The 21,534-nt window shown below is 43.3% G+C and overlaps 1 protein-coding gene across 2 annotated transcripts in view; it reads left to right on the plus strand.

Annotated features, from left to right (window-relative positions):
• The window catches only part of USP10 (ubiquitin specific peptidase 10), an 864,697-nt gene that overhangs the window by 161,084 nt on the left and 682,079 nt on the right, over positions 1-21,534 (plus strand). For both annotated transcript variants that reach the window (XM_044082060.1, XM_044082061.1), the window contains exon 3: positions 15,450-15,495. In XM_044082060.1, coding sequence (XP_043937995.1) covers positions 15,450-15,495 — 46 coding nt within the window. The remainder of the gene's footprint in view (positions 1-15,449; positions 15,496-21,534) is intronic.

Genomic DNA, 21,534 nt, shown 5'->3' on the forward strand with positions numbered 1-21,534 from the left:
TTATGACAGCTTTCCTTGCTGAGGACTGTGGTGCACCGTGCAAACCCACTCTGCAGAGGTAAATAAGTCTTAGCAGTGAACAGACACGCCCCATGGAAGGCACGCTCAGCATGACTGTGTGCCACACAAACACACTCAAACATGCTCAAACACACTGAAACACGCCCCCCTAAGGCAAACAAAGCTTAGCATTCACCAGACACACCCCTCTGCTGAGCAGAGCAGTGTTCCACACAAACAGGCACTGCTGAGCTCCAATGCACTTAACAATTTAGGGGGACACCTCCTTTTGATGGCAGCCACCTCTTCTGTGAACACCAACATGGTTCTGTGCCTAAACGGATGGAATCTGCGGACACAGATACCCATTTCTGCTATTCAGTAACCCCTGCTCATTTGCATACAGATCTGTGCACAGTACCTGGTAACTACACAGATTCAGGCCCTGCCTCATTAGTAACCACAGCAGTCCTACTTTGTGCATACCCCACACAGCATCCTGTAATGCATTACTGTTATATACTCACAAATTCTGTTTTTTACAATATTTTATTCTGTAATACTGGCATGTTTCTGCACTATGATACACTGTGCAAACATACCCATAGTATTAAAAAATACTGACATTATTTTCCACACAGTTTTGGACACACAGTACTTACTTTTGCACATATCTGTGCCCTCTATAATATTTCTGCCACTGTAACTCCACTTTTACAGCCCCTGGTGTCATTTTACTTTCCTGTACACGGAAATTTTCTGTGTATATTACAGACACCAACACGGGGTCTGTATGACTGCCTATCTGCCTCATTTGCATGCATTTCACCTGCTTATGAGATGATTTGTATTCTGTGGACACTTCCATGTTAGCACACTTGTGCACATCCCTCAGCTCCCTTTATTGGTCTGAAAATCTTCCACACAGAGAAGTTTCTTACACTGTTTTATAAAAAAAAATTTACAATCACATTTAGATATGTTATAAATCCATGTAACCCTGTATGAATTGCAGAAGGAGTCATTACTGGGCACATTGTGGGTGCTGCAAAGAGCACTTTTAGCTGACATCAAAGATTGAAACAATACTGGCATCCAGGAACTGGTGGAGTACCCTGGATGCTGATGCCTGTGAGAACCTCATCATGTCCCCAGTTGGTCTTTGGAAGGTGCCGGTGGCTATTATCCTAAGGGCTACACATACCTTTGTTTCCAATGGGATGGGTTCCCCTCTGTTGTCTCTGGGCCTACGTTGAAGGTGGCAGAGCTCATTGAGTTCTTATTGTATGTCCCTGTTGTATGTCCCTGTCCACTCTGTAGCACTCTACAATGTCTAGCTCATGTAGCTCCTGGAACATTAATCTGGGCCCAAACACTCTTCTCCTTCTGTGCCTAAGCCTGTCAGCAGCAGTAGCAGCACTGATTTCAGCATATAACACATACAAATGTAGCAGACCTGCAGCAGCCCCGAGTATTCTTTCAGTTAAAATTCCAAAGTCTGTACTCCAATGGTGCAGAGTATGGGGGAAAATCAGATTGTAGGGTGTCTGCATATTTTATAGTGCTCTACTGTAGGTGCTGCCTGCAGGATTAGCTACCTATGATGCATTGCACCTGCCTAATATATCATTGACATTATTTATTGGCCCTAATTTAAGTTAAGTAAGGATCAACACTAATTAATACATCATTGTCCTTTTAGATACTTTGAGCACTGTGTCACACCATGCAAACATACGCCCCATAGGTAAACAGTGCTTAGCAGTTAGTGCACACCCCCCGTCAAACTTGCATGTTCAGCATAGTGGTGAGCCAAGCGAACAGGAGCAGCTATGCTCCAATCAGCTCAGACGTTAGTGGACACACCCTCTCCTGATGTCAGCTACTTCCTCTCTGAACACCAACATGGTTCTCTGCCTACATGGAGAGGATCTGCGGACATGATTACCCCATTATGCTATTCAGTAACTCCACCTCATTTGCATAGAAATATACGAAGCTGACAATCCGATAAAGGCATATGAGACAAGTTATACACAATGTTAACAGTTTATTTTGGAAAGGTACAAGTGAATCTTTATATGAGTTTCAAAATTATTTGGAAACTATTACAGATTGCCTTAGATTTACTCTGAATTTTTCAACATCGCACATAGAGTTTTTGGATGTTGCTCTAGGATACACAGCTGGTTTTGTGACCAAGGCATTCCGAAAGGAGTGTTGGAAAAATGTTATGTTAACTAAGGATAGTATGCATCCTGGTTATATTACCAATAACATTATCAAGGGACAGGTACTTAGACTTTCTAGATTAGATACTGGAGAAACTGAGTTTCAAACTGAAATGAATAATTTTTCTCTTAGACTTAAATCTAGAGGATATAAAGAAAGGGAGATAGAAAATGGTATATCTACTGTGGCTCAACAACGTAAGGATGTAGGGGCACCCTGGTTCTCTAAGCAAGGGGTGAGGAATAAAGAAGGAAGAAATAAGAAGCTAAACAAGGGCAATTACATAATAAGGCTAGAAGCAAAGTGAATTTTTGTTTAACATATGGTAATAATAATAGGCAGGTTATTGAAGTAATTAAGAGGAATTGGCGGATTTTAAAATCAGATGATGGGCTGAGGGATTTAGTAGGTGATGAACCAAGGTTTGCATATTAGAAGAAACCTAATTTAAAACAGATGCTTTGTGACAGAGACCCCTTTAAGCAAAATGATAGAGTAATGTCATCTAGTAATAGGAAAGGAACCTTCCCCTGTTTGAATTATAAAGTCTGTACATTTATAAGTACAGTACATCACAAGATGGGTTGCAAACTGGCTAAGTGACAGAACCCACAGGGTCAGAGTAGCTGGAGCCATGTCAGACTCAAAGCCTGTCACAAGTGGTGTCCCACAGGGCTCAGTCCTGGGTCCACTCTTGTTCGGCATCTACTTTTCTGAAGTACAAGCAAACACAGGAGGGTTATGGCTGACAAAGTTTGCAGATGACTGCAAACTGGGCGCCATAGTCGAAAACACATCTGACACAGATATCCTCCAGAAGGGCCTCACAGAAATGGATAACTGGTGCCAGAGCCATGGCCTGAAGTTAAACGCCAAAAAATGCATAGTCATACCCTTCGGGAAAAACAAGGTTACCCTAGCTACCATATAGGTGGCAATCCACTGAGCACAGAAAAGTCATCTGGGATCTGGGGACCCAGGTTGACAGTAGCCTTCGCTTGACACTCATGTTGCTAAAGTAGTTAGGAAAACCTTCTATATCGCCCACCTGATCATGAAGGATTCACATCTAGATCAAGGGAGGTCATCGTCCCCTGTACTCATCAGTCATTAGACCTATGATTGAGTACAATGCCCGTTCGGAATGTATCTGACCAGACACCTGCTGCAGCTTGAAAGGCCCCAAAGTTCCTCACCAAAAGGATAAAGGGTCTCAAAAATATGTCTTATGCTGCCCGACTGAAAGAACTCCAGCTCTATTCAGTCTCATACCGCTTGCTCAGAGGTGACCTGTGCCTGACATATAAGGCCATGTCAAACCCAGATTTGATGAATATGCTTCACCTCAAAAAATCTAGATCCCTCAGAACCACAAGGGCGGGAGACTTAAACCTTGACACGGTTATAAATAGAACGTGCTGGAGGGACAGATTAATCACCCAGAGACTCCCTATGCTGTGGAACAAAATCACGGTACATGTGAGGCAGAGCACCTCGCTGGCCTTGTTCAAGAGGAATCTTGACCAATGGATGGGAGATCGCAGATATACCCCAGGGATTACTTCAGTGTCACTGCTTGACAGAGGCACAGCAAAATGATAGGCATAGTTTTTATTCAAACTAAAGGGGTGGCGAAAGCCACATAACTATGGGCTAGGCTTATAAATGCCCTTGGGCAGATAGCCTAGTATGAACCTATGAACCTATAGCTGTGTAGGAGAATATGGCAGTGCAGATCTATAGTTAAATAATTCAAAAGACAATCTTTATACCTAAACAAAAATCTGACAAAAACCAGGAAACAGACCAATTTCTTTCTCCGATCTAGACATTAGAATTCTAGCTGCAGTGCATGCAAATGGACTGAAAGTATTACCAAACATATCGCCATAGCAGTTGGGTTTCATGAATGGTTGATAAGATATTAACCTTGGATAAATGATCTTGCTCCAAACATATCGCCACAGCAGTCGGGATTCATGAATGGTTGATAAGATATTAACCTTGGATAAATGATCTTGCTGTTGCTATTTAAACAAAATAAAAAACGACCTACACCCTTGGTATAGACGAGTTTAAAGCCTTTGACAAAATAAACCTAAACTTTACTTTCTGTACTGTTCCATTTTATATAACACAAGAGTTTACAAATGTAATAATAATAAAGTTATATGAGAACACTTTCACAATTCTGTACATTAATAAAACATCCGATCCGATAAAAATTCTAAATAGGGCCAGACAAGGATGTCCGCTATCTCCTTAACTTGTATAAAGAACCTCTATTTGTACTCGTAACTCAAAGGTACCATCATATTCAGAAAATTTTATTAATTGCACTATAACAGCCTTTGCTGATTTTGAGCAAAATTCTAGACTGATAACAGCTTCTCAAAAGTTTCAAACTGTAGGGATTTTGTGGATTAACTTCAGTTTTCCCCCTCAATCCATTAGGCCACACTGAGTCATATTTCCCTGATTTGGAAATAAAATACTCCTTAAAATTATTAGGGGGTATCTTTTGAGTATAACCCACAATTATTCATGCAGAAGAATTTACTAAAGATACTGGCAGACGTTGAATAGGATATCCAGAGATGGAGAAAAAATGAATCTCTTTCATTCGAAAGTAGCAATTATAAAAATGAATATTCTCCCAAGGTGGTGGTGGTTTAAACTCAATGCAACTATTTTAATAGTTCAGAAAAACTCTTAAATTTAGCTAAAGCTCCATTTATTTATTTTTTTTTAATCTGGTACCCTGAATCTGTTAGTATCGGCTATCAGAAGTTAATGTATCCTAAGGAAAAGGGGTGACTGATTTTACTTTATTTTAACTTGTATTATGATATAATATGCTCAAATAGGGTCATTCAAGTTGCTGAATATAATCCAGAGGGTAAAGAATGGCATCCACTGTGGATTAAATTATGGTATGACTACGTCAAAAACAGTAAAATCCAATCCCAAAGCCCTTCCATTTATAAATAGGAAAACCTAAAGGATAGCAGATTTCATATCTCATTAAAACATAGAATAATTAGATTTCAAAATATGATGGGAACACTGAATTAACAAATACTTACATCCTGTTACAACCAAGACATCTGAATCCAAACCTCAGATTAAATAAGATGATAAACTTGGACAAATATCCGCTCGTTAAGAGATGCAATGTTTAGGATATTTACATAAATAGGAAAAAAATCTTTAGAAGACGCAAGGAATGCCCTTAACCTTCCAAAAGGATACATCATAATGTTAATGCAAATTCGAGAACTGTGCACTTCAATAATAGGGGGTTATGAAGTAAACAAAGACATAGATATGTGCAATACATTATGGAGTTAAATAAATGCTATCTAATACATACAGGCTAATAAGTATCCCTTAGATACCAACCATCCATTCTGTATTCAAAATACTGGGTTGAATAGCTCAAAGAAGTTACTGGAAACAAAAATCTTAATCTATTGAAACAACGTTAAAATCGATCCCTTTTAAGAAACTCCTGTATACACAATTAATGATCGCTAACAATGCTTTACCCCAGAAATACTCAACAATTTCAACTCGGAAGTTTCATCAAACTGTCTGTGCTGATACACACAAGTCGCAGATTTATTCCACATCTTCTGGGGCTACAAATGTACTTTCAAATTATGGTGCTCACTAACAGACTAGAGAGGGTGGGATATCAAAAATCTACATTGTCATGGGAATTTGCAATTTTGCATATCCCCTCAAAAGTTACCCAAACCTAAGTGGCATATTCTAATTACCTTGTTCTCTCTAGTAAAATTGTACATTACCCAGAACTGGTTAGATTGAACCAAAATGTCATGGGAGGGCTTTAGAAATATGGCAATAAAGTATACGTCAGCACATAAATTGATAAAGAATAACCAAAGTAAGCATTCCTATTTTGTAAAGTATTAGTCTTCTCCTGGATCGTATTTTAAAAGAACAGATGGAAGAGAGAGGACCAATTACTGTGAATGTAAACTGAAAAGGGCGCAAGACATATTTGTGTGTGTGTGTGTTAAATGTAAACCTCATATGTAGCAGTTATGAATAGTTATGTATATTGTGACACAAATTATTCAGACGGTGATTTTCTGTACCCCTTACATATTGAGTGTTTTCTATATTTTGTGTATTTTCTTGTAACTGAAAATTCCTGGCAACAAGATGTACTTAAATATGATTGCAACTCCTCTCTAGTGTAGCTGTATTGTGTACCGTTCTTTAGAAAACGACAGAGTTTCTTAAGCCCAGGGTACGAACCACACTCAAGAAACCAGCGACCAAATCTCGGGCACTTGCTTCAGTCTCAAATGCTTAAAATGGCAGAAGACCTTATCATACTGATCAGGGGAAGCCAAGCTGCCCCCTCCAAAAGGAAAAGTGATCTGTCCCGCGTAGTTTTGTCTGAACAAGAGTCAGATGAGACTGATGCATCTGAATATGAAGGCATGCATCCCCTCTCTGCTTATGAGGATTCTGATGCAGAGGATTCCATCCCTTTAGCCTCTCCCCTAGAGGATTTCCTTTGGGAAAACCCTTCACACCTTAAGGGAGCATTTCCAGTGGGAGAGTCAGGACTACCCTCAGTCTAAAAAGAGACTCTGGGAATTCTTAGATCTTATGCAGCACAGACCCTTGGCCATCCCCCATTCCTGGATGTTGTGGTGGATGATTTCCTGGTATCCAGCTTGACTCCTGACACCATCCCTCCTGCACCCAATGAACCAGACGGGTACTATAGAGTACCGGACTTGCACAAATTTCTTTTTAAAATTCCTGCTGCTGACCCTTAGATAATTTCTCAAGGGCCAATATTTAGGGATTAAAGCAACCTCTGCTAAGAATCCCACCCCCTCAGATAGGGATTCCGGAGCACTAGACTGATGGGGTAAAAAAAAGTATGCACCTCAGTTACTCTTGCTATCAGGGCACTAAATTGTCAGCTCCATATGCTAACATTTCAGCAACATACCCTGGAACTCCTCAAACAAAAAATGTCTTCCTTTCCTGCTTATGCAGAATCTAAAGAGTTACAAGAGTTAATGCATTCTGCAAGTCAAGTAACTAAACACAACTTGCGTTGTGATTTTGACACCCTAGAAGCTTCTTGCGGGGCAGCACTCACTGGATCTGTCATTAGAAGGCATGCATGGCTTAAGGAACAGCCCTTGCCAGACCATGTCACATCTAAACTGTTGGATGCCCCTTTGCACAAAGACAACTTATTTGGCACTAAGGCAGAAGAGGTCTTAAAAAAAGATGGAAGAAAAAGCAAAGTCTGTACAGACAGTTAAGGATTTCTTACAGGTCCAGCCACCCAGATTCAGCAGGCATTGTCCCACCCAGCACTGGTCCTTTCCTGCTCCCACTAAAACCAGTCCAGCCCAACCCCCCCCCCCTCCAGACAGCAGCCGCAGGGAATGCAGAGATCTAAGCAGTGGACTGCCTCCACTTCAAAACCAGGGAGTTCTAAGCTATCCCCTTATGGTAAGAACTCACAATGACTCACCTCCCCCAGCCCCTCCCTCTGCCCACCTTCACTTACCTCTAGGAGGAAAACTCTACTTTCACGCAAGCACCTAGGCCACAATCACCAACAACCGCTGGGTTCTCAACATTGTGTCCTAGGGATACAAATTTTCTTTCCACAGTCTTCCAACCCCGAAAGGATTCCCAGATCTACCTCCAAACCAGTGAGCAGAGGCTGAAAAGCAAATCCTTTCCCTGCTCTCAGTGAGGGCAGTATAGCAGGTTCCTGCAGAACAGATAGGCCAAGGTTTCTACTACAGACTTTTTTGGTACCCAGAAAAGAGGGCACCTGGCACACCATCCTTGATCTATCCATTCTTCCTGGTGATCCCAAAATTCAAAATGCTCACACTCCAGCAGCTGCTACCCATGCTCTCCAAAAATGCTTGGCTAGCCACCCTAGATCTAAAAGAGGCCTACCTCCACATTCCTATCAGGGAGTCATGCAGGAAATATCTCCATTTCAGGGCAGGATCTCAGCACTTTCAGTTCTCTGTGCTTCCCTTTGGTTTATGTACTGCTCCCAGAGTTTTTACAAAATGTCTGGCTCCGGCCATTGCCTTTTGCAGACAAAGGAATACCCAGATTTACCCATACTTAGATGACTGCCTAATTCAGCCAGCCAGCCAGGAAAAGCTGCTCAAGCATCTGGCCTTTGTAAAGTCCCTACTAACCTCTCTGGGGTTCACCATCTACGAAAATAAATCCAAACCGTGCCCAACCAAAGGATTATATTGCTGGGAGCAAGCCTGGACACAGCATCCCAGATGGCATTTCTTACACCAGAAAAGTAAATTTTCCTGACAGCCTACTTCTCTCCTCTCACCTAGCCACCACACCCCAGTTACCTGCAAGGAAGATCCTGCAAGCTCTGGGGTTCATGGCATCTTGCATACTTCAGTGGTACCTAAAAAGCCTTTGTTGTCAACACTCTCAAGACCTGGAGATTCTTATACCTATTATTTCTTGCCTCAGAAAAGGATTTTCTTTGGTGGGCAGCAGCATGCTTCCACAACAAGGGACTACCTTTCTCACCCCTCCACCCCCCATATCCTTACCACAGATGCGTCAGACTGTGCCTGGGGTGCACACCTGGACGCAGATGCATACAGGGCCAATGGAGCATGCAGCAAACACCTCTGCACATCAGCCAAAAAGAGATGATTGCTGTCCAGCACGCCTTGATAGCTTTCAAGCCCCTTCTCTCCCCAGGGACTCTCCAGATCAAAACAGACACCACTGTGGCGTGGTATATCAGCAAGCAGGGAGGGACTCACTCCTACCCTCTATGCAGGTTGGCCCTGACCCGTTGGCACACAGCCTCTGCCGTGAAACTTCACCTGTTAGCACAATTCCTGCCAGGTCTCTGGCAGACCAATTAAGCAGAAGTCTTCTGGACCCACACGAGTGGCAACTCAACAGAAGAACCTTCACCCTAATAAGTCAGAATTGGGGCACCACGAAGGTCGACCTCTTTGCTTCCCACACCAACCATCAGCTCAGCAAGTTCTGCACCAGGAAGCATCACTGCATGGCTTGGAAAATGGATGCCCTGTCCTTCCCCGGGGTCAGTCTGTCGGTCTGTGCCTTTGTCCTTCCCCTGGGTCAGTCTGTCTGTCTGTGCCTTTGTCCTTCCCCTGGGTCAGTCTGTCGGTCTGTGCCTTTGTCCTTCCCCTGGATCAGTCTGTCGGTCTGTGCTTTTGTCCTTCCCCTGGGTCAGTCTGTTGGTCTGTGCCTTTGTCCTTCCCCTGGGTCAGTCTGTCGGTCTGTGCCTTTGTCCTTCCCCGGGGTCAGTCTGTCGGTCTGTGCCTTTGTCCTTCCCCGGGGTCAGTCTGTGCCTTTGTCCTTCCCGGGGTCAGTCTGTCGGTCTGTGCCTTTGTCCTTCCCTGGGATCAGTCTGTCGGTCTGTGCCTTTGTCCTTCCCCGGGGTCAGTCTATCGGTCTGTCCCCTGTCCTTCCCCTGGGTCAGTCTGTCGGTCTGTGCCCCGTCCTTCCCCTGGGTCAGTCTGTCGGTCTATGCCTTTGTCCTTCCCCTGGGTCAGTCTGTCGGTCTGTGCCTTTGTCCCTCCCCTGGGTCAGTCTGTCGGTCTGTGCCTTTCCTCCACTACTGCTTATCCCCAGGTTACTGCTAAAACCAAGGACAATTGTTATAGCTGCAGACTGGCCTCGCCAGCACTGGTACCCCTTGCTGCGCAGCCCGTCTCCACTGCCACCATGGCATCTTCCTCAGATTCCAAACCTCTTGAACCAGAGGGAAGGGAAAATCATGCATCCCCAATTGCAGACACTCAATTTGGCAGCTTTGCTTATTCCATAACCCCCGATCAGTCTTGCCAACCTCAGTAAACTGGCCTCCTATAGAACATCTAGAACCAGACGCCCTATCACTAGAAAGTGTTATGCTGTGACAAATGGAAAAGGTTCTGCACCTGGATTCAGGCTAAGGGAGCCAATACGGCACAGCCCTCCCTCTCATCCTGGATTACTTAGCTGGCCTGCTACACAGTGGCCTCTTTTTCTTCTATAAAAATTCATGCCTCTGCTATCTCTGCTAATTTCCCCACTGAGCAGCCCCTTTTCTCACACCCCCTGATCAAACAGTTTCTGAGAGGAGCTAGCAACTTGGGGCCACCCAGAAGAGCACCAACCCCAGCTTCGGACCTTAGCTTTGTGTTGAAAAAGCTCACCCTGGCCCCCTTTGAATCAGCTTCATCTGCAGAGCTAAAATTTCTCTCTTGGAAGACAGTTCCTTCTGGCCATCACTTTAGCCAGAAGAATCTCGTGAGCTGCAAGCACTCATGGCTGTGACTATCCTTCAGAACTAATCCATCCTGCCCAAGGTGGTGTCCAGTGTGGCTGTCAACTAATCCATTCATTTTGCCCACCTTTTTTCCTAATCCACAGAACAAGGGGGAAAGGATCCTGCACTCTCTAGATGTGCACAGACAGCTCGGATTTTATCTAGACAGGACTAAATGGTTCAGAAAGTCTGATCAATTACTGGTTAGCTTTGCTACAGGGGCAGAAGGCAAAGCCATCTCCAAACAAACCATTTCCAAATGGATAAGCACACTGCATCCATTTCTGCTACAAACAACATGGAAAGCCTCTCCCCAAGGGGGTTAGGACTTGCTCCACCAGAGCAGCCTCCACCTCTGCAGCTTCCTCAGAGGAGTCCCCACCAGGGACATCTTGGAGGCTGCCACCTGGACATCTGTTCACACTTTTACCAAACATTACCACCTGCCTCTCGTCGCCACATCCAGGGCAGGGTTTGCCTCTGCGGTCTGGCTGGGCATCCTAGCCAGCTTCTAGTTTCCTTGACTGCCTCCACCTATTTCCTCAGCTTTGGGAATCAATCCAAATGTGATGATTGCAACAGTGAAACACGAAGAACATAGTACAGTTGTGTATACTTACCATAAATGTAGATGTTTGAGTGTCTTCACTGTTGCAGTCCTGGTTTCCCTGCCTCCTTCCCCCTTTTTCTTCTCTTTCCTTACAAAGGGACATATTGGTATTTGATTTCTACTGGTGGGGTTCCTCCACCAGAACCTCACTCCTACTTGGGAGCTCCTGACAGGTTAGGGCAAGAAAAATTGATGTAATGGCATCGGCTGCCTTACTTTATACTACTGACGACCTGACATCAGTCCTGAAGCGACAGCAACCGATGCAGAAATACTAAGCCTCTGGTATTCAGGCCAGCCAAGGGCTACCCTGGCATGGATAACCCAAGTGTGATGACTGCAACCGTGAATACACGCAAACATCTACATTTATGGTAAGAGTACACAACTGTACATTCTCTCTTCTCCTGGATTTAGCCAAGGGCAGTCACCACCAGTTATCTCACAGGGTGAACCTTCTCACAGAAGCCGAGGGAACTCTCATCCATCCCCACTTGTTTACCCTTCAGTTGACTCTGTGGGTGATGGGTTTTAATTCCTTTCGGACACCTGTTCTTTGAGGATGTGCCAAGGGTCCTGCTGGAGGCCAGGAAACCCACTACCAGAAAATCTTACCTATCCAAGTGGAAGAAAATTTCACTTTGGGGTGTCTCTCGAAAACATGATCCACGGTCAGTGGCAGTCCCGTTGGTTCTATCTTATTTGTGTGAATTTCTCAATGCTGGCTTGGCCTATTCTTTAGTGAAGGCCTATACGTCAGCTGCTTCTGCCTGTATCCCGCCTCAGGCTAGCAGATTTGAGGCTAAACAATTCTTAAAAGCATCCTTCACCTTAAACCTCCTAGGAAACCTATCCCTCCTCCCTGGGGTCTTAGTTTTGTATTTGAAAAGCTGACCCCCCCCCTCCTTTTTCGAGCCAGCTTCATCAGCTTCCCTGCAGCATTGCTCCTGGAAAACTGTACTCTAGCTGTAACTTCAGCCAGACGTGCGTTTGAGCCCCAGGCCCTAATGGCCACTGCTCCCTTTTTGGGTTTCCATAAAGATATGGTGTCTTTGCGTGCTAACCAGTCCATTCATTTACCTTGCCTACCTTTTTTTCTCAGCAAAATTCTAATGAGAAGGTGTTGCACACTCTGGATGAACATAGGCAGGTTTAGATTCTACTTGGATTAGATAAAATCTGTCAAGAAATCAGACCAGCTCTGTCTCCTATCATCCTACGGCTCTGGGATTGCCCATTTCCAAGCAGACTGTTTCTACTTGAATTTCTAAGGCTTTTTCATTCTGTTGTATGAAGCATGGGAAGACCCTTGCTTCTGTAAAGGCCCATTCCACTAGGGACTGTAGCTTCATCAGGGGCTTCCTTCAAGGGATTAGACACTAGCTCTGGTCTCTAAGCAGCTACATGGACTTCTATGTATACCTTCACTAAACATTACAAACTGGATGGCATTTCTAAGTGTAGGGCAGGGTTTGCTGGAGCCATATTCCATTGCTTCCTGCAAGATTCATCTGCTAACTTCACCTCTGTCTCTGCATGAGCTTTGGTAGTCTCCCTCATGTAAAGAGTACTGCAACAGATGAATAGGAGGACGTAGAATATTAGTGTAAAATCTTACCATAACAATAGATGTCCTCATCTTCTCAGTTGCAGTATTCCATTCCCTCCCTCCTTTCCCCTGGTTGCTTGGTTCTTTCATTGGATGGGTGTACCCTACTTTCCCTAGGCTGGCTTTTCTCTTTGGGCATTCAGTTCTGAGGTAGGTATGTGCGTACATCACTTATGGCCGACATACGAGAGCAGCCTACGTGTGAAGTACCACATGCCCTACAGTAATGAAACTTTTTGCATAGTGGCCAACTTCGGGCCACCTGCGGCAGAGAACTCCCTCATGTAAATAATACTGTGACAGGGAAGAGAAGGGCATCTTTCGTTGTGATAGATTTTACAGAGCTATTCAATTCCAATTTTTTTTTTTACTATTACTTGGTCTCCAGATTTTGGGACTCTGGTAAACTGTAGGTTGTTACTGGGCAGAATAGTAACACTGATGGAGCTAGTCCCTGCCACTATGAGTGACTAGAAAGTGGAGCACTTTTTTTTGATCAAAGCAAAGTAGGTAACCCAGCTTGGTGTTTTAAGTCTACTTGTGGACCAGTTAAGACAGGCAGTGCAAAACAGGTAAGGATTCTATTAAGAATTAGTGGTGCATCAGAATAATTTAGTTAAGAAGAAAAGGTCATGATTGAAACCAAGTGAGGGTCTTGTTTAGTGGGTAGTTGTAAACATTTATTCTGAATGTTTCTGTAATACAGGTATTTTATAAAGTAGTATATTTGTTTTTTCTCCATTCAGACTTACAAACCACAAGCAGTTAAATCATTTGCCCTATGCCTTGGACGAGGGAAGCAACAAATATTTTCTTTCCTAGTCTCTGTTAATATGGTGTAATGGAGAGGTTCTGATGGAAGTGAGGAAGGTGACACTGGACCATTTGACTACCAGTTTGGATGAATCTTTTTTCTTCGATATATTGCAGGCTGGTGGCCATTTTCACTAGAGTAGGGGTACATATGTGTGTATATTGGAACACATCGGTGTTACCAAGTGTGGGTCCACAGAAAATGCCAGATATGTGATCTACTGTTAAGGGGGGGGGGTGATATCACAGAAGGGGGCAGAATGGTACTCTGCAGCTTATATTGATGGTTGAGACATGGGTATAAAACTGCAGAGTCTGACCCCACCGTTTTCAAGCAGTGTGTTACTTATGATGGTTTTATTTCAGTGGTGGACACTGATGTAGATGGAGCCAACCATTTTCTGAAGTTGCGCGTCTTTGCGGTCAATACTATAAATTTTTGGTGGATGGAAGGCCTTTTTACATAACTTCTAGGTAAAGTTTGCTTTCTGTTTTTTGGGCTGAACGATTGGTGGTCCTAGTTGGAATGGGGTTGTATGTGAGTCAGTGGGTGGGTTGCTGCAGTTTTTAATGCTTTGAACTGACAAACTTGCAGATAGTCTCTGGTAAAAATGATTGCTGTTATTATGCATCTAAATTGATACTTGGCCTTATTGTGTGTGTGTGTGTGTGTGTGTGGGAGGTTAAATGTTTGTTGCAATGTGAATTTTGAATTTGTCTGAATATTCTTCATCTGATACTGCAAGGTCATTTTGATCAGTGTGTCCAGCGAAACCATTTTTTTTTTTTTAATGGCACTTTAAACCATGTTGGTATTTGGCTTCCACCTGTATCATCTGGAGATATGTGTCTGTTTTGAAAGCAGTGACTGGAAGGCTAGTCTCAAATGTACTGATGTATGATGTGGTGTCCAGCTGGTCCATTGATTCCGAACCTGCGTAGTACTTGTGCATACATGCAAATGTGCACAAAAATTGTCTGCATTTAGCTTATGTGAAGTATTGAATTGTGAATTAACTTCTTTTTGAAAGGCAGAACTTGAGTGACCTTTTCTGCTTTCAAACTTAATATATCTGAATGATGCTATTTGACAGGTTCAGAGTTTTCAGGGTTGTTCCTGGGGAGTTTCTGCTTGACAAGTGAGCCATGTTTTAATGAGAATGAAGTGGGTCAAGAAAACATTGCCAGAGGTTTGACTTGGCTGTGTAGATTAAGGCTGCGGTACAAATCCTAAGTAGCACTTTCTGCTGCGTGAGAATGCTGGCATGTTGTATTCATCAGGTATTTTAATGGACTAGTAGTAATTCTTTTCTGAGATCTTGTGTGTGTCTTGGTAATTTGTCCCTTCAAACACTGAATACTTGTGCCATTTAGGGTCTTTGTAGAACTAGCATTTCTCTGCCTTCCTGAAGGAATTTGTTTCACTTTGCCCTACACTTACTAATCTCTACCTGGTAGCTTCTTTTCCCCTAAATGTTGTTGAGACCAACTGTTACTAGTGTCACAAAATGGCTGTATGTTTTCTGTTCCTTTGTTTACATTGGAGCTTGAGTGCATCCTGTCTGCTTGGGGCTCCTGTGTTGCTTTATCCGTGCATCGTGATCTGCTTAGTTCGTGTTCCAGGTGGTAGTGGTGGTGAGGGGATTTTGCTGACAGTGATGAAGGTAACAGGCAGGGGTTTCTGCTCTTAATAAAGAAGGTCAGGAAAATGTATTTTCCATTTGTTTATTATTTGGGTCATGACATCAAAGTTTTAAGGATGTCTTCATGTTTGCATTTTGGTTTAACATTGAAACTCATATAATAACGTATGCTTTGTTCAACTACAGCTTCCTCCCGTCAGTGAGAAAGTTTCCTGTGGCTCTCAATCAGCAGGTGAGTTTTTTTTAGCTCTTTTCCAGTTTTTTTTTTTTTTTGTATAATCATCCCAGAGTTGTGATTTCATTTTGCTCAGTTTTTTTGCAGACTGTTTAATTCGGTTTCCTTCTTCCTCCAAGTCATGCTGTTTTTCAGCACCTTAATAAGCAGAGAACTATTTGACAGTATAGAGCTTAAATGAAGCCACTCCATATTTGTTTACTAGGAGAATGTAGTGCACATCTCCCCATGAGAAAACATTGGCTTCATTAATGTCCTAGCATTGCTGATATGACCAACTCCTGAAGTGGGCCAAGTTCTTTTTGAGCTGACAGTTTGATGAAGCATTCCAGACTAGTAAATATTCTTCGTGGGTCACCCCACCTGTGTCATACTTCTCACTATAAGAAGTGTAAATTGGTTTTGTATTGATTACAGTGCAGAATGTTCGGGAAGCTTTATTTGTATATTTATTGCCATTAGTACAACTGTAAGAGCTGTAGGAAGCCATGAAAACTGAGTCCATGGGGTATCACAGCTTTGCATGGATGGCTTTAAACATTTTAATTTTGAGATGCTACGTGGTAGTTTTTGATCACTTTCCAAGACAGGTTTTGTATTGATCGCTTTAGTGTTTTGTTGCAGTGAATTGTCCTCTACAGATGCGTAATGAATTTGACAGTTGCATTTAGTGTTTTTTGTTGACTGGTTTCAGCTCAGTTGAGCAGAGACCATTTACAGTGGAGAACAGCATGTACAGTAAACTCTTGGTTAACCGACACCCATGGGGAATGGTAGATGGCGGATAACTGAAGTTTCTGGTTGCTTGAGAGTTACTATTAAAAATAGGCCTGACTGATACTGTACCCTATACTATTTGTTTGGTTTGACTTATTCTCATGTTGGGGAGAGAGGGAATTTATTCCTATCTTCCTTTTTAAAACTCTAAAACGTAAGGTATGTTTCTGTGGGGGGTTGGGGGAGGGACATTAAAATTGTACTGTTTCTTCAATTTTTTTCTGATTGGTTGAGTTCTGGTTCACTGACAGTTTACTGTAAATGAGGCATTGCAGTAGACACATCCGTAATCATAATTGTCGTCACTAACTATTAAGATGGATAACTAATGCAGGTTTGCATTCAAACCAGAAAATGATTGTTTCATAGGTAATTTCTAGGCTGGCTACCCTTGGGTGCCATTTTAAGCCTAGCCAGTTTCCCTTTTTGTCCTCTAACCTGTTCCATTAAATGGTATTCCTGTGGAAGTTTGGAAACAAGGAGGGAAAAAAAGTGATAAAGGTCTGGAAGGTTTTGTTTAACAGTATTTTAAGAGGAGGAGAAGTACCAGCATCCTGGAAGAAGGCGGTGGTAACGGTAATACCTAAAGAGGGTAAAGATCCAGCAGATCCAGTTTCATACAGGCCCATTTCAATACTAAACCATGCTTATAAAGTTTGTCTATAATAGCTGAAAGAATGGCAAAAGTGATAGAAAAATTGATCAATATACATCATTGTAGTTTTGTGGAGGGAAGGCAAACATTTGACAACATTAACCAAACACTTGAAGATCAGAGGGAAGCAGAATGTAAGAAAATACCACTTTTGTTGGTAGGGCTTGATGCAGAGAAAGCATTTTACAGAGTAAGCTGGGACTTCATGAACAGAGCAGTGGAAGCATTTCTATTCCCTGATAAAATTGTAAGGCGGATTATTAGGATATATGAGGGATCGGTGGTGAAAATTAGCATGTGTGGTCCCTTCTGATGATCTCTGCTTGAGCAGAGCAACCAGGCAGGGGAGTTCTCTCCACTTTATTTGCATTATATTTAGAACCATTGACAAAGAAAATAAGGGACTTAGAAATTCAAAGATGTTTTTTGTGTTTCACTGTTGCAGTCATCACCTGTGAGTTATCCCTGCTGTGGTAGCCCTCGGCTGGCCCGAATACCAGAGTCATTGTTTTTGCGCACCGGTTGCTGTCGCCTGTAGTCTGACTTCAGGTAGTTAGTGCTATAAAGCAAGGCAGCCTACATCAGTCTTTCTTACCGTGGAGCCCGTAGCAGAAGCAGTTTGCATGAGTGGCAGTCTGTCGCTACCAGAAGTCGAATTTCAGCAGAAAACGTCTAAAGCCAAGTACACTGTTGGGGACCCTTTTTTCTTGCTCTAACCGATGACCGAAAAAGTTAACCATCTTCTTGCATGTGGAAAGCAGATCCCACACCAAAACTTTCATTCTTACTGCAATACTTGTTTAGGCCCAGACCACGAGGACACACAGTTCCACAGCCTTTCTTCTCCAGAGCTTCTATTGATATTTGTGCTGGTACTAGTTGGACTAGTGTCCCATTACAGATTGGTTGTTCAGTCAAAGTCAAGAGCCTTGTTTGGTTCCACCATTCTGGGGAATGTTCTCTCCTGGGGCTTCCCTGGGTTGATACGTGGCTGTGGACACACTCCCACAGGTTGAAGCCGGATGCAAAAGACAATATCTGATGCAAAAAGTTATGTACTTACCATAATGATTGATATGTGTTCTCTTTCTGGTTCAACTATCACTCCCTTCCTTGGGTTATTTGGAGCAGGGCACTGGGTTGTCAGACTGTCCAGGGTGTTCTGTTTCCATCTTGGGATCCTGTGTTACCCTGGAGTGTGTAGATCTTGAATTTGTGATATTTGTGGGAAGGGTAAACTCAATCAGGGGTAGAGAGCAGGGTATTGTGGGAAGAGGAGGCAGAGGTGCAAGATAGAAGTCTTTTGGAATGACCTGTGTCTGATTTAATAACGCAGTGGTTGTAGACAGGCAACATATATCTATTGTTATGGTAAGTACATAACTTTTGATGTTATGTAGTCCTATCTCGCCATAATTCTTGCTGGACTGGTTCGGAGCCAATATTCGGCTCCGACTCGGCCGATACTAAAGCTCGAGATCTTTTATTGGCTCGAGGCTAACCCCTGTCCCATGGTGCCTCACGGCAATTTCCCAGATCTCGTTTGCAGCGAAAGCTTCGAGGTTGTCTCCTTACTGTCTCATTGGCTAAGTAATAGATTTATTTACTAAATCTGTCTTTTTCTCAACCTTTCTTAAATTACATTCTTTATTACTGTTATCTTTTGTGCGACTGTTCTGAAAGTTTTGACCCCTATTTTTCCCCTTAGAATTGTACGGCCCGTTTAAGTTGGAGGGCCTTTCTTCCCTTGAGTGTGTGTCTTAAAAAAAAAAAAAAAAAAAAAAGGGGGTTTGTAATATTCAATAGACTCTTTTTCTTTCTCTCACTAACTTAGTTGTTGTTACCTTAGTAGTTAGAGTTTGTTATTGTTGCTTTATGTAGCTAAACTATAGGTCTTCTGTACAATGTCTAAAGAAAAAGATGGAGGCCATAAGGACCATTGCCCTTCGGGGTTTAAAAAATGTGACAGATTCTCCCAAAAGAGGTCTTTGACAGTCACCAGTTGCATGTACTGTTTAGGTGAAGCTCATTTGCAAGAACCCTGTACCTTTTGCCATGGGTTTAGTTACCAGGGTCTTGATTGAGAGAAAACGCAAACTAATTGATAGGGGTCTTATGACCAGTTCCTTCCAGGAACAGCTGGAACTTGGTCAGGTAGCTCCTAAGACTTGGAAACGTAAATCTTTGGCCCCAGTTTCGGAGCTGTTGAAAAAGGCCAAAGCGTCTGAGCCAAGGAGATGTTCGTGATTCACTGTTGCAGTCATGATTGTAGGGTTTTCCCCTGCCGGCAGGCAGTCCTCGGTCGGCCAGAATCCCAAAGTCTGGGTCCGGCGTCGGCTGTTCAGCCATGCTCCCTGACGTCAGAGCGCCAGGAGTACAAAGCTGGCAGCCGACGCCATGTTCTCCAGGCTTTCTTGCCGTGCGGTGATAGCAGTTTGCAAGTGCCGGTCGGCTGACTCCTGACAATTATTTATAAACGTACTTCAGTCCAAAGACTTTCTTCTCCTACTCAAAGCTAAGTACCCCGTTGGGGAAACTTTTTTCTTGCTCCAGTCCGATGTCAGAAAAAGTTAATAATTGTATTTCATGTGGGAAGCAAATACCTCATAAGGATTTTCATTCTTACTCTATTCCTTGCTTAGGCCCTGACCACGACGTAGCTAGTTGTCGGTTTTGTGCTAGATTCAATCAACATACAATTAAACGAAGGTACGATTTTGCATTTCATTACTTTGGTAGGCGTTTTAATTACAAAATGTCGTCTGATACGGTTCTGGCTACCGGAGTTCACAAACGACGCAAGGATAAAGACAGGCCTCCGAGGTCCAGATCAGACGATATTGTACAAGCAGAGCCAGCTTCAGGTTCGGCCGTCGTCAGTGAGGTGCTTTTCAGCCCCTGTCGTCGGCCATTTCGGAACCGATGGCCGAAACGGACTCCCACGAGGAGCTAACTAGGCCTTTGAATATTTCTGTTGCACGACCTTCGGACAATGCTCCTTCGGATGGGTCCGGAGCCGCTGTGCAGGTACTGGCTTCCGAAGGGGTTTTCAGGCCTACTCAGCTTCTAATAAAGGCAAAGCCAAAGACAAAGGCAAAGACTCCTTCCAAATCAAAGACTGCAGCCCAGGCCTTTTCTGATCCGGCACCCAAGTCTCAGAAACAGTTACTCAAGATGGCTGAAGACTTACTTACTATGATTAGGGGTTCACATCCCCCTCCAGATAAAAGGCCAAGGCAGGAGGTGTATTATGACTCCTCTGATTAGGCTTCTGTTTCTTCAGTTTCTTCTTCTGACCAGGAATATTCTTTCCCTCCTTATGAGGATTCTGATGCTGAGGAATCCATTCCTTCAGCTTCTCCCCCTGAGGATTTTTCTTTTGGGGAAACTTTGCATGAAATGAGGGAACATTTTCACTGGGAAGGACAGGAGTACTCTGAATCTAAGAAAAGACTTAGGGATTTTCTTCTTCCCCAACATAGACCCCTGGCTATTCCTCCTATTTTGGATATTGTGGATGATGCTTTTTCGGAGGCTAACTTAACTCCTGACTCTTTTTCTCCAGCTCATGTTAAGCCAGACGGATATTATAGGGTTCCTGATTCCCACCAGTTTTTATACAAGAATCCTACTGCTGATCCTGAAACCATTTCTCAGGGTCCTAAGGGGGGGTTAAGGCCGCTTCTGCTAAAAACCCCATTCCCACTGAGAAGTATTCCAGATCTTTAGAAAGATGGGGCAAAAAAGTGTACACTTCTGCTACTTTATCTATTAGGGCTTTAAACTGTCAGTTTCATATGCTGAAATACCAGCAATTTCTTCTGTCTGTTTTAAAACAAAAGTTAACTTCCATTTCCGCCTGTGCAGATGATAAGGAATTACATGACCTAATGCATGCCACTGAACAAGTTGGGAAGCATGGTTTACACTGTGGATTTGATGCCTTGGAGGCTTCTTGTAGGGCTGCTGCCTCTGGCACAGTCATTAGAAGGCATGCGTGGTTAAAGGAACAAAACTTGTCAGACAAGTAAAAGCTAAATTATTGGATGCTCCTGTTCAGCATAATGTTTTGTTTGGATCTAAAGCTGAAGAGGTGATAAAGAAGATGGAGGACAAGGCAAAATCTATGCAAACGGTTAAAGATTTCTTACAAGTACAGCCACCCAGATTTAGTAGGAATTGGCCTACTAAAAATTGGTCCTTTCCCAATTCTGACAGGCCTCAGAGGGGTAGGTACAGACGCTCCCGAGGAAGGCCTCAAACGCAAGCCTCTTAGAGACCAAGACAGTGGACTGCTTCCACCCCTAGGGGAGGAGAGGACAGGTCGCAAGCTCATAGAAAACAAACTCAATGACTCCCTCTGTTGGTCTGCAGGAACTTCTTGCCTGGAAGCCCCTCTCAGAGGAAAACTTTCTCTTTTTCACCTAAATTGGACTCGTATAACCCAAGACAAGTGGGTTTTGGATGTGGTTTCAAGAGGTTACAAATTCCATTTTCATACCCTACCAAGACCAAGCGGATGGCCGGATCTTCCAAAACATCAATGGTTAGAGGCCTTAAACCAGGTGGAAGCTCTCTTGGCTATGAAAGCCATAGAACTAGTT

Source organism: Protopterus annectens, chromosome 8.part1 (assembly GCF_019279795.1).
Source record: "Protopterus annectens isolate FY-2018-M chromosome 8.part1, PAN1.0, whole genome shotgun sequence".
Classification (NCBI taxonomy): domain Eukaryota; kingdom Metazoa; phylum Chordata; order Ceratodontiformes; family Protopteridae; genus Protopterus; species Protopterus annectens.